The sequence below is a fragment of the Brassica napus genome, chromosome A5 (genome assembly GCF_020379485.1).
Source record: "Brassica napus cultivar Da-Ae chromosome A5, Da-Ae, whole genome shotgun sequence".
NCBI lineage: Eukaryota > Viridiplantae > Streptophyta > Magnoliopsida > Brassicales > Brassicaceae > Brassica > Brassica napus.
The window spans coordinates 6,409,683-6,421,735 of NC_063438.1; the positions used below are offsets into that span (position 1 = coordinate 6,409,683).

A 12,053-nucleotide genomic window follows, 5' to 3' on the forward strand; every position below is an offset into this window, starting at 1 on the left:
ATCAACCTGTTACGTCTCTTGGAGAAAGTGACTTGACGACTGTTCACATTCTCAATCTTCTTTATCTCTATTTTTCCTCTCCCCATCTTCTCAATCAATTTGGGTTCAACAAAATAGAAAACAGGGGGAAAACAGAGAGAGGGAGACGGAGTAGTGAATGGACGAATCAAAGAGATTAAACACGAACTCTTTACTCAAACCGTTTCAGAAGGTAAAAGTAAACGGAAACGACATAGAACGGCGCACGAAGAGGGAAGACAACCCTCGTTTCTTCTCTGCGTAATTCCAATTTTTTTTGACACATTATTAATCTGTTATTGATTGATGAGGGCATGATGTGTCATAAAGAGGTCTCCTGATTGGATGATTTAATTGTCCTACGTGGACACACTCTCTACTCCTCGTATAACCCTTTTAGTATATGTTAGATTTGTTGAGTTTATTTGTATTTGTTTAGTTTATTTGTATTTGTTGTTGTTGAGTTTTTTTTGTTACATAATAGGTAACTGCATTGGGCATTTATGGTATAGAATATATATTGTCTTGAGTCTTTACTTATTGTTTTTTTTTTTTTTTGATCAAAGAGTCTTTGGATTCGGTTGATAGTCAATTTTGGATAGAATAATGTGAAATAATTTATTCCATTAATTATATAATTTTTTTTGTAACTGAATTAATTACATAATTTTTTATACCACATAGTTTGAATGAAATGAAATACTCATATTCAACATATTTCAAAATCGAAAAATATAATAGCTGATAAATTTGTACGTGGTGTTCGGATTCAGCTATCTATTTATATTGTTTCATTTTCACCGAATTGACTTTCGGAATAGTATAGCTATTGTTGGAAAAAAACTGAAATACATTTTATTAATTCCACAACAAATCCTAAAAATACAAAGGAAAGCATTGTTAAACGATTTTGATAAAAACTGAATTTAATGAGCATAATTTTATTTTGAACGTATTCTATTCACCTTTATTCTACTAATTAATTTCATTTGATGATTACATTTGCAGCTAAAGAGATGATTTTGTTTTTTCACTCAAGCGAAATCTAAACAAAAATGGAATCCCACTTTCTCAGTCAGAGGCTTTGCGCAGCACTCTACGCTGATGTGTCACTCTCTGATTGGCTAAGCTACGTAACTCCACGGAGCCTGTGTTCTTAAATCTGCTGCTTCACAGGATCGCGAGAAAAGGGATACAGTTTCGGGAGAGAAAGTGAACGAAAGAGAAAAGGAGGAAGAAACAAATCAACAATGCAGAACAAATCACCATTAACGTTGCTCACGCTTCTGTGTCTGTCACTCGGATTCCTCAATCTCACCAACGCTCTTTACGGATCTTCGTCCCCTGTGGTTCAGCTCACTGCTTCTAACTTCAAATCCAAGGTAACGTCTTTTTGAAGATTGAGTCCGTGATTATGAGCTAGGTTTACAGATCCGGTTTAGTTTTATGATTTAACAATTTGTTGTTTTGGGTAAACCGGAATGAGAATTGTTTGTTGTTAAACATGTCAGGTACTTAATTCAAATGGAGTTGTGTTGGTAGAGTTCTTTGCACCGTGGTGTGGTCATTGCAAAGCTCTCACACCAACGTGGGAGAAAGTGGCTAGTGTTTTGAAAGGTGTTGCTACCGTTGCAGCTATTGATGCAGACGCTCACCAGTCTGCTGCTCAGGTTTGTGGAATGCTGTCTTGTGATATATAGTGTTATCATCTAAAGCTTGTAACTTTTTCACTCTGCTACTACAATGTAACAGGATTATGGTATTCAAGGGTTCCCAACCATCAAGGTCTTTGTGCCTGGAAAGCCTCCTGTTGATTACCAAGGAGCTAGAGATGCTAAATCCATTGCTAATTTTGCTTACAAGCAGGTTTTGTGACATGCCTGCCTCCTTTGTTGATTCTTAAGCACATACGTTTCTATTATCAGGAGATTATTGCCACATGACATGATTGGGTGCATAGTATAAGATGTTCCTGCTACAATAGATGAGAGTGAACCTACCATGTTAGTTTTTTTTGGTTAGGAGCAGATTATATCCTGATAGTTGAATGCCAAAATTATGTAGAATAAATTTTTACTCTAAAAGAGATTTTTGAAGTACTGCATAGCTATGTAGTTGAATCGCACTGATTGTCAGTCAAACAAAGTATAACACTGCTCTGATTATTTTTCTTTGCCCTTTTCCTATTTAAAAAGTAAAATTTATACAAAGGGTAGCCGTAGCAGTTGATGATCTGAATGGGGTCAGCATATTGAGATGCAAACTATCTTCACATTTGTAGCTATTTAGTGAATATAAATTTATGAACCAAAAGTGGCCGTGATGTCATTTCAATTTGCATTACACATAACATTTCACTACCAAACTCGTTTTCCTGCAGTTAGAAGTGCTGATTTATGTTAAGTTTTTCTCAGATTAAGGCTCTTCTGAGTGACCGTTTGGAAGGAAAAAGTAAACCATCTGGAGGAGGATCTAGTGAAAAGAAATCTGAGCCTAGTGCATCTGTGGAACTCAACTCTAGCAATTTTGATGAGTTGGTCATCAAAAGCAATGACCTCTGGATCGTTGAGTTCTTCGCACCTTGGTAAGTTGTGATTACTGACCCAATGCACTGTTCATGCCTGAAAATTTCATTGGTGTAAAACATGGTTTGTTTTTCCTTTCTTCCAAAAGGTGTGGACACTGCAAAAAGCTTGCCCCGGAGTGGAAAAGGGCTGCAAAGAACTTGAAGGGGAAGGTGAAATTAGGTCATGTCAATTGCGATGTTGAGCAGGTAATCACTATAAATGTTTACATTCTTATATCTTTGGCTTTCAAATTTAATTTCCATGGACTCTTTTCATCGTAGCATTCTATTGGTATCTTGGGAATTTTACATGTTCCTAGTATTTTCCATTTGCTTTTGAAGCATATATCCTGAGCAGCTGCCATAATGTCTTTCTGTATCAAAACTCCTGTATTCATTTGGTCCCGCTATGAGTTCTAACCAATATTGTTATACATTGCAGTCGATTATGAGCAGATTCAAGGTGCAAGGATTCCCTACAATTATGGTATTTGGTGTAGACAAGAGCAGCCCATATGCTTATGATGGTGCTAGATCTGCGTCAGCTATAGAATCTTTTGCTACAGAACTTGTAGAGGCTAGTGCTGGGCCTGTTGAAGTAACTGAACTAACCGGACCGGTATTGTTTTCACATCACTTACTTCTCTTTTAGATGGTACTCTGCTCCAGATCAAAACATTGACATTCGTTCTATGGTGATTGTATAGGATGTCATGGAAAAGAAGTGTGGTTCCGCTGCTATTTGCTTTGTCTCTTTCCTACCTGACATTCTCGACTCCAAAGCTGAAGGAAGGAACAAGTATCTCGAGATGTTGTTGTCCGTTGCCGAGAAGTTTAAGAGACATCCTTACAGGTATGCTAAGAAATACTGTTTTCTCCCTGATGCATCATGGCCCTGTTTTAGAGCCTCCTCGGTATTGATGTTTTTAGTGTTCTTTGGAACCTAAACTGAGCAAAGTCTTACCTGAAAGTTGCGTCAAAGAATCAACAAACAATCTTATTACAAGTGTCCGGACAGTGAACCAATATTATTAGCACAAATTTGAGGTTTAGGGTTCTCGTAGAAGTGTTAGGACATTCCTAAAATTAGAATGAAAAATCTCATGTAAATGTTGCAGTTTTGTGTGGGTGGCGGCTGTAACGCAGCCGGATTTGGAGAAGAGAGTTAACGTGGGAGGATACGGTTATCCAGCAATGGTAGCCATGAACGTGAAGAAAGGAGTGTATGCTCCTCTTAAAAGCGCATTTGAGCTTCAACACCTCTTGTAAGTTCGGCTTAACTAGATATCTCTATGGTTCAGAATCCAGTTAACTGATTTCTCCACTCTTATAACACGTAATCTTTGTTTGTGTTACATCAGAGAATTTGTGAAGGATGCTGGGGCCGGTGGAAAAGGAAACGTGCCAATGAACGGAACACCGGAGATCGTTGAGACAAAAGCGTGGGACGGTAAAGATGGGGAAGTGATGGAGGAAGATGAATTCTCACTTGAAGAACTCATGGGAGGTGATGATGATGCTAATGTAGGAACCAAGGATGAGCTGTGAAGAATCCAAGGTTTGACCTGATTTTTCTACTTTTGGATTGTGAACCGCCTGAATGTTTCGCTCTTTATATTTCCAAAAAGAAAGTAAGATAAGAGACAAAAAACCAATCCATATGTAGAACTTGCAAACATATAGACACATTATCAGGCAGAGAATCATTGGTGGGAGTGACATTAGATTACATCGCTCTTCACTTTTGATTTAGTGGTTTCGTCTTAATAAAGTACACCAACTCTTCAAATATTTTCAGTTTCATTTCAGTTCATGAACTAGAGGCTAAAACCAAATGTTTTAGTTAGTTATTTGTTTCTGTGATCTTGACAAAAATTGAACTGAAATAAACCAAGTAACACAAGTTGATTCAAACGCTGAACACTGTTCATGACTTGCCCATAAGATTAGTTGAGCCTTTTCTCCCTTAAATCTGATTATGACCAAATCTAAAATCATGTACAACAATCTGGACACGCTTTTGAAACCTAAAGCTTAAATCAACTAAGCTTTTCTTACATATATATTCTTATACAAGTGTTGATGATAAAAAGCTCACATGACTTCCACAACAAAGGATCATTTTGCTTCTTCTCATGTCTATAACTGGTTTTCGTTTTATCACCTCCTGCTACTAGCTAACGTCTTCTATCCTCCATAAACATTCTTTTCTCAACGGTGAATCTGTAAATATAGCCTTGATGAAATCTTGTACCTGCATGCAACACACATCATTACAAAAGCTTCAGAATCTCTCCATGAGGTAAAACTAGTTAAAAAAAAGACTACCTCTGTTCTTGTATAATTGCAACTAAACAATTCGCCACTTTCCCAAGCTGAAGTTATAGACTTAAGAGGCATATCCAATAGTTCTGTGAATGAGAAATACAAAGCAAAAGAAGCCATGGAACGAAAAATTCACTGAGCCACCAATACCAAGGGGAAAATAAATGAACAAATAGTAAAGACATGCCTGCTAGTTTTCGAGTTTTACGCAAAGATGGTATGAGATCATCAACAGGACGAGAAGTGTCGTCTGCAGATTTCAAGGAACCGAGTAAAGAAGATAGATTCTCCAACATGAGATGAATCAGTCTTTGTAGCTGAGAAGTGAGAATAAGTAAAACCGTTTTAATAGCCAATTATAACGAACCATTGCACAAGGGACTAGCCAAGAAGAAACGGTTACCTGAAAAGTTTCATCAGCAGCCATGTCGTCCAGAAGAAGAATGTCTCTGGTTATTCTTCGAAACACCGACTCCAAAACCATGCACATGCTTTGTTTGTAAGTTTTGGGTAGTAGGACTGGCTCCCATATCAGATGCACTTTCTCTAGACTAAAGACAACCTATAAAACAATTGCTTCTTCCTGATAAAAAGGTAAATCAAACACAGATGTTTATAGACTGAGCAATTACCTGCTCTACGCTAAATTTTGCAGATTCAAATTGCTTTATTTGATGAGTATCTTGAAATCCATCTGCACTGTCTATAGCCTGATGACAGACGCAAAATATTAGATGAAGAATCAATGCTCTTTAAACTTCATATAATACTAATTTCCCCTGAAACTTACCTCCTGCAAACTTGAAATAACAAGCTGAACTTGTCTTTGTAAAACTTCTTCCGCCATCAATTTAAATCTTGGGGCTATATCAGCAAATACTGCATATTCCTTGATGGAACTAGGGAAGCTAGCTCGATACTGTGAACAAAATGATGATGACGTCAGTTTCCCCATCAGAGAAAGTTCAAAACAGCGGTCAACAAAAAATGATGAAATAGTTTTTAAGAAGAGACGTCAGTTGTTCAATCAAAGAAAGAAAGTTTATATTGTATAACACACATATCTGTCCATACCTCAAAAGCAAGTCCAAGTATCTCTTCAAACAAATATAGACAATCGCTGTGCAGAAGAACAGCAGCCTGATTGATGCCATTGAGTTGTTTCCCTAACTTCACATTTCGAGAAAGCAACGAAGAAGAAAGATAAGACTTTGCGCATATTTGTGAAAGATTATTCATTCAACTATTATTTCACTGACCTTGACGGGAACAACAGCTTCATATAGAAGTATAGAATCTCGAGCAGCGTGGTAGAACTCTGAAGCAACCCTTGCAGAAGACACACAAACATCCTGCATGGAAAAAAAAAAAGAGTTTATTATCCCAACCAAGTCTGAAAATTTCTAAAATATTGAATAGCACTAATCCGAAAGAGCTACCTCGAGAGTCTTATGCACCATGTGCACAAGCTGAGAAGCAGCTTCCGACACCACACACATTTCAGACGAAAAAAGTAAGCGAACGATGTGTTTTGACGAATTCCCATCTAAAGACTCATCCGTACCATCAGACTTCAAACTGGTAGCAAGTCCCTGAGAAAATGATTTCATAATCATGATCAATACATGAGAAGGAAGGTTGATGCAGTTATACGTTAACGATAATCAAAGCTCACCTGAGGAATCGTAAAGTTACACTGCAACATCAGACTTCTTGCTTTTGCTAGAATCTCAATCTTCTTTCTAGATGCAAAATGCACCTCAACATTTTCAGCATATTTGCTGAGCCTTCCTTCCGCGTCAGACGGTGGAATAAAACTCAATTCCTTTAGAGCTGTTTCAAATTGAGAGGTCCGGTCAATGACTTTCTGAAAGTCGGGAAATTTAGAAGCATCTTCCGGGACAACCTGGTTTTAACAACATACAGTTAAAGTTCAGTGGAGGAAAATGCTCTTCTATCCACCAAAGAGCATTAATTAAAACGAACCTTTGAAAGAAATTTAGAAATAATTAGCTCTGATATCCTCGGCCATGTCAATCTACCGAAAGAATGGATCCACGTAACGTTTCCAAAGCACAAGGAGCTGCAAATGAATTTAACAACCGTAAGAACTCCTGAATATATTGCATCTCCGTCCACATCTTCAGTCTGCATTCAAGAAGGTAAGAGGATTAGAAGATAAGGACCAGGGCAGAAAATACAAGAAGCACTGATCTCATGAGATGGATGATGGGCAGGTGTTTCATTGTTCCATAGAAATAGCTTACCTTGTGAGCTGAGGATTGTTCAAGCTTTAATGCCGCTTCGACTATTTCCCCTGAAGTTTTACATGAATCTTCTACAGCAACAAAAGTGGATGAATGAGTTACAAGTGGGGTAATGACATGCTTGAAGATTGAGTCAGCTGCTTTCGCAAGTCCATAGTCTAACATTCCAATCACCTAGAGAAATCCAGAACAGTTAAACACACAAATAGCGCAAAAAACAAATAATTCATAGAGAAAAAATAGTATTCACATTCATACCTCCATTGCCTCGAGAACAGTTCTAATAGCGATTCCATTAGTCTCACCAACGGTTAGCTGATAACTAATCCTGAGCTTACGCGAGTCCACCTCGAAACGCACTGCAGTTTCCATCAACTTTGCAAGCACCTCTTGAATCTGCAAACACATTCTTAGTAAGCAAGATAAAAGATCAACAGAACTATGTCAATTCAGAAAACAAAAATGAAAACTTTAAACTCATCTCCTAAGAAAGATTATATTTTTACGATACACATTGACTCATTGCTTCTCGTTTCACAAGAAAGATCAGATTTTTACGATACCCATTGACTCATTGCTTCTCGTTTCAAAAGAAAGATTATATTTTTACGATACACATTGACTCATTGCTTCTCGTTTCACAAGAAAGATCAGATTTTTACGATACCCATTGGCTCATTGCTTCTCGTTTCACAAGAAAGATAAGATTTTTATGATACCCATTGACTCATTGCTTCTCCTCTCACAAGAAAGATAAGATTTTTATGATACCCATTGGCTCACCTCATCAAAACAATCAGACCATTCTCTCCTAAGCAAAACGTACACAACAGGTTCACCTTCTTCCTCTTCACCAACCCTCAACACTACTTTCATCTCTCTGATCCTCTCCGCAGCGAACCCAAACCTTCCACTTTTCAAAGCTTCCTTCGTTTCCCGCAACGCCTCGCAGACCCCCACGACCGCGCTCACCAAACCAAGCGACTCTCTCTTCACCCTCACTTCCTTTGTCTTCTCCCTTATCTCATCAACCACTTCGCGAATCTCTACATCAACCGGACGGTCGGAAACCAATTGCACGACATCGGATACGTCGTCGGAGATCAGACGAGTCCTGGAGACGGCGTCTTGGCAAGTCGAGAAAAGCTCGGAGAATTCGGAGTGGTGAGAGACGAGGTAGGACTGGACTTTGGACTTGATCCGGAGGGAATGAGACTCTAGACGGTTTATGAGGAGACGGAGGTCCGGAGCTGATAATGGAGTCGTCGGATCGTTGAGATCGTGTCCGGAGAGAAGGTCCCGGACGTTGAGAGAATCAAATAACGTGTCGATCTCCGGCATGACGGAGAGACGGTGGTCGGAGGAGGATGAGATGTTTCCCGATCGTCTTCGCGGTGACACTGGACCTTTATTTGGACTCCATTATTTTCGTTTGAAATTTATATTGGGCTTATCATATAGAATGGTAGGCCCAAACCGGTAAACCTTTTGCTGAACCTGGGCCGGATCCGATTCGACTTAAATAGTTGAAGGAGTCCTAAACTAACTACATCAGAAAGTTGGTATTGAACCTGAACCAAATTGAAAATCGAGTGAACAAAATATTTGTAGTCGTTTTGTGTAGAAATACTCAATCTAAACCATATTAGTGGGTAGGACTACGCAAATAAACCGAACCCGAAAGTACATCGGGTTATACCGGTATTTTAAAGATTTACTAACTTCGATCCAAATTCGATAGAACCCCAACCGGTCTCGAACTGAACTTTCATATAATCCGAATGAGGCTGCTTTTGATAAACCCAAAAAACTGAAATCTGATTGGACAAAACCGAAATTCGATTGAGACTCTAAATGCTCAGGCCTATTAGTGGGTATCCTACTAACCACTGATTTTAAGCCATATATATCCAAATCTGTCAACCCTATTCGAAAACAAAATTTATTTGAATAGAGTCTGAATCTTTAATTTTAATATATTCAAAAGAACTGATTTAAATTCGAACAAGTAGGAATGACCATGCTTACCTAGTGCTTTAAACGATTTGCAAAGGGGTACTTATTTCGACTAGAAATGGTGCATATCGTATCAAATTTTACAGATATTTTATCCATCTGTAGTCTACGTTTGATAGCACTAAACAACTTAACTAAACAATCAATCCGCCTAATCCAGCTAAACAACCATCAGAATTTCCTTCTGTTCATGCGAATGTTGTTGTGGTAATCATTACTAAACTTATTTCAATTGTCTGTTATTTTGTGTTATGTTGGTTGGGTTTGATATGTTTTGTTGCTCATATGTAGACATGTGGTAATTGTCGCCAAACTGGTCACAACAAACGAAAATGCAAGCTGCCTGCAGTTCCTAAGCCGCCTCCGCTACCACCAGGAAGACCTTCTAAGAAACCGAAGGCAGTGGGTGCACTCAACAAGACGACGGATGCATTTGGCCAGACAGTAGATGCACGTGACTAAGACTTATTTTGTTGCAAACTCTTTGTTTTCTTTTCTTGAATTTTGATGTAAACTTGGTTAAGGTCTTGCTAGAACTTTTCTATTTAGGATTTTTTCAGGTCTTCATAGAACCATCACTACTATGGGTTTCATGTAAACCCGTGGTTGTTCTTCGTAAACTCATTTTTATTTTGATGTTATTTGTTTCCTTGTCTTCTATCTTTAAAGCACCGACAACATGTGTTTCTTAAAATGAGATAATCTAAACAATTAAGCAACTCCAAATGACTATCAATAACTTGAGTATAAGTGACAAATAATCTTTTCAAATAACAACAGCGAAGGAAAAAAAGTTGACCAAAAGACACCAAAAACTAACGAAACTAAGGACAATAATTTGATCAAAGGACAGCCGCAACTAACGACAACTAATTGACCAAAATAAACGAACAATAATTCTAAAACTTAGCTCTAATACTCTCCAAGACACCATTAGTCTCACTTATGTCTTTCTTCATATCAAACAAGTCTTGCTTCAGCTCCATCAACTCTTTTTCTTCCATTGCTTGTTTATCAGCCAAGAGTTATCTTCTACAGCTATTTCACCTCTTCTTCCCTCATAACTCTTGTCTGTGTTTCCTACTTTTCTCTCACCTGTAGGTTTCCTCTTTGGTACAAAAGCCACTGACGTTGGAAGCTCAACCAGAGGCTCATCTCGGCTCCTGATCATGTTGAGCAACTCCATGTATGCTTTCCTGTTGGATTCTTCATCAACCTCACCTTCATCAAATTTGTATCGAATGTACTTCGATGGGTTTCGAACATAATCTGGAACTCCATATGGATGGAGCAGCTGCACTACTCTCTCCTCGGGGGAACTTGTCTCCATCGCAGAATCTCTGTAACCTCCAGTTGAATTGTCATCTCTAATATCATAACTAAACCGAACACGCTTATCAATCTCTTTCACACTACAATTTAATTGAGAGTGGAAACATCAAAATATAAACCCACAATTACCAAATAGCACACGAAATTGAAAACAGAAGATCCAAAATCAAAATATAGAGTTATCTTAACTTACTGAAATAAGAATAAATGAAGAAGATGATCTCCAAAGGAACTTAGATGAACCCTAATGTTTTTGATTTGGGAATTTTGGTTTCAGATGAAGAAGATATGAAACACGTGACGTTTTTTCAAAAGCCATGAAATGCAGCGTTTGCACTTAACGACAAAAACTCAGTTTTTAACGTCACTGTAGACGGAGGGACTAAAACATTAAAAAAATATAACTTGAGGGGTTTATATGTTACAAACTTACTTGAGGGGTTTTTACCCAAATGAAACTTACTTGAGGGGTTTTTTATGTTAAAATCCCTTGATAATTTAATAACTTTGAATATTACCAGCCAAAATGAAGAAATTCATTTTCTAAATAAGTGATTATTTGGAAGAGAAAATAAGTTCAAAATACTGCAACAGTTAGTTAGCCTTAAGAACAGCGCAAAGTATTACTCTAAGTACCATTAATAGCAAATTCCATTTCTTGTATAAGCATAAATGTTACAGTAAAACGTAATAATAAAAATACAATAGACAAAGAGCCAAAGCTTTTAAAAGCAGTTCGACTAATTTATTGTAATCTGTTTTAAACAAGAGAGAAAGAGTCTGATCCATGGCTGCAGCTAGAGAGTTTATCATATGTTGCCTCTTATCACTTCTTTTGTGCACTTCTTTCATGCGAGTCGTGTCTAGTGTTGCGGACGTCAGCAGAGGAGGATAATGAGCGGTGTTTGGAGGAGGTCAAAGATGACGATGATGATGACGTGGATAATGTTTACAAAGTGATTAACAAGATGAGGATATATGCCTGAATCTTGATCATGCATGGTTGCATCAGTTCATTGTATAGTCATACTTTTCTTTTATTTGTTTAAATTTTATTTTCTCAAGTTTGTTTCTTTTTTTTTTTCTGTGGTCGATTCTTCTGTACTCTTTTTTGTAAAAGATTCTTCTGTATTTTTCTTAATTTAATTATGTCTTTCATCTTAAACTTGAGATAACTACTTTAGAGCTTCTCCAACGGCAAGTTCTAGACAATTATATAACCAAATAAAAATATAGAAAAGGAGGAAAGAGAAATTACTTAGAGCAGCATTAACGGGGCCTCTAAACGCTGCCTCTTCAAGAAAAAAATAATTTAAAATCATGTGGGTCCCACAATTAATTAAAACTTGCCTCTTCTACCTCTTCCGCAAGAGGCGAGTGTCTGAGGGTTTTGCCATTTTCGCGGGCCCCACTAACACGTGGCGGCCCGCGATTGGTCTATTTTTAATTTTTTTTTCTTTTTTTTTTAAATCGGATAAAACAAAAAGTTAATAATAAAAAAAAGTTTTAGAACCATGCTCCCCTCCCTT

The 12,053-nt window shown here is 37.7% G+C and overlaps 2 protein-coding genes and 1 pseudogene across 2 annotated transcripts; 2 read left to right on the top strand and 1 right to left on the bottom strand.

Annotated features, from left to right (window-relative positions):
• The first annotated feature begins 1,152 nt into the window (after positions 1-1,152).
• On the top strand, positions 1,153-4,375 carry LOC106451283 (protein disulfide-isomerase 2-3). The gene is made up of 9 exons (XM_013893190.3): positions 1,153-1,400; positions 1,530-1,688; positions 1,771-1,884; positions 2,433-2,602; positions 2,692-2,791; positions 3,027-3,203; positions 3,292-3,437; positions 3,703-3,849; positions 3,946-4,375. Exons 1-9 carry the CDS (start codon positions 1,269-1,271, stop codon positions 4,130-4,132), a joined length of 1,332 nt encoding a protein of 443 aa, XP_013748644.2. The 5' UTR covers positions 1,153-1,268; the 3' UTR covers positions 4,133-4,375.
• A 95-nt stretch (positions 4,376-4,470) lies between these two features.
• LOC125609374 (centromere/kinetochore protein zw10 homolog) lies at positions 4,471-8,726 on the bottom strand. Its single transcript, XM_048780757.1, has 14 exons — positions 7,960-8,726; positions 7,435-7,572; positions 7,177-7,350; positions 6,896-7,057; positions 6,585-6,815; positions 6,349-6,501; positions 6,169-6,261; positions 5,984-6,079; positions 5,700-5,828; positions 5,542-5,619; positions 5,313-5,471; positions 5,097-5,226; positions 4,913-4,995; positions 4,471-4,838 (listed from the first exon to the last, which is right to left on the bottom strand). The coding sequence occupies exons 1-14, from the start codon at positions 8,515-8,517 to the stop codon at positions 4,758-4,760; spliced, it is 2,265 nt and encodes a 754-aa protein (XP_048636714.1). The 5' UTR covers positions 8,518-8,726; the 3' UTR covers positions 4,471-4,757.
• A 227-nt stretch (positions 8,727-8,953) lies between these two features.
• On the top strand, positions 8,954-11,780 carry LOC106451285 (annotated as a pseudogene).
• The last annotated feature ends 273 nt before the right edge of the window (positions 11,781-12,053 follow it).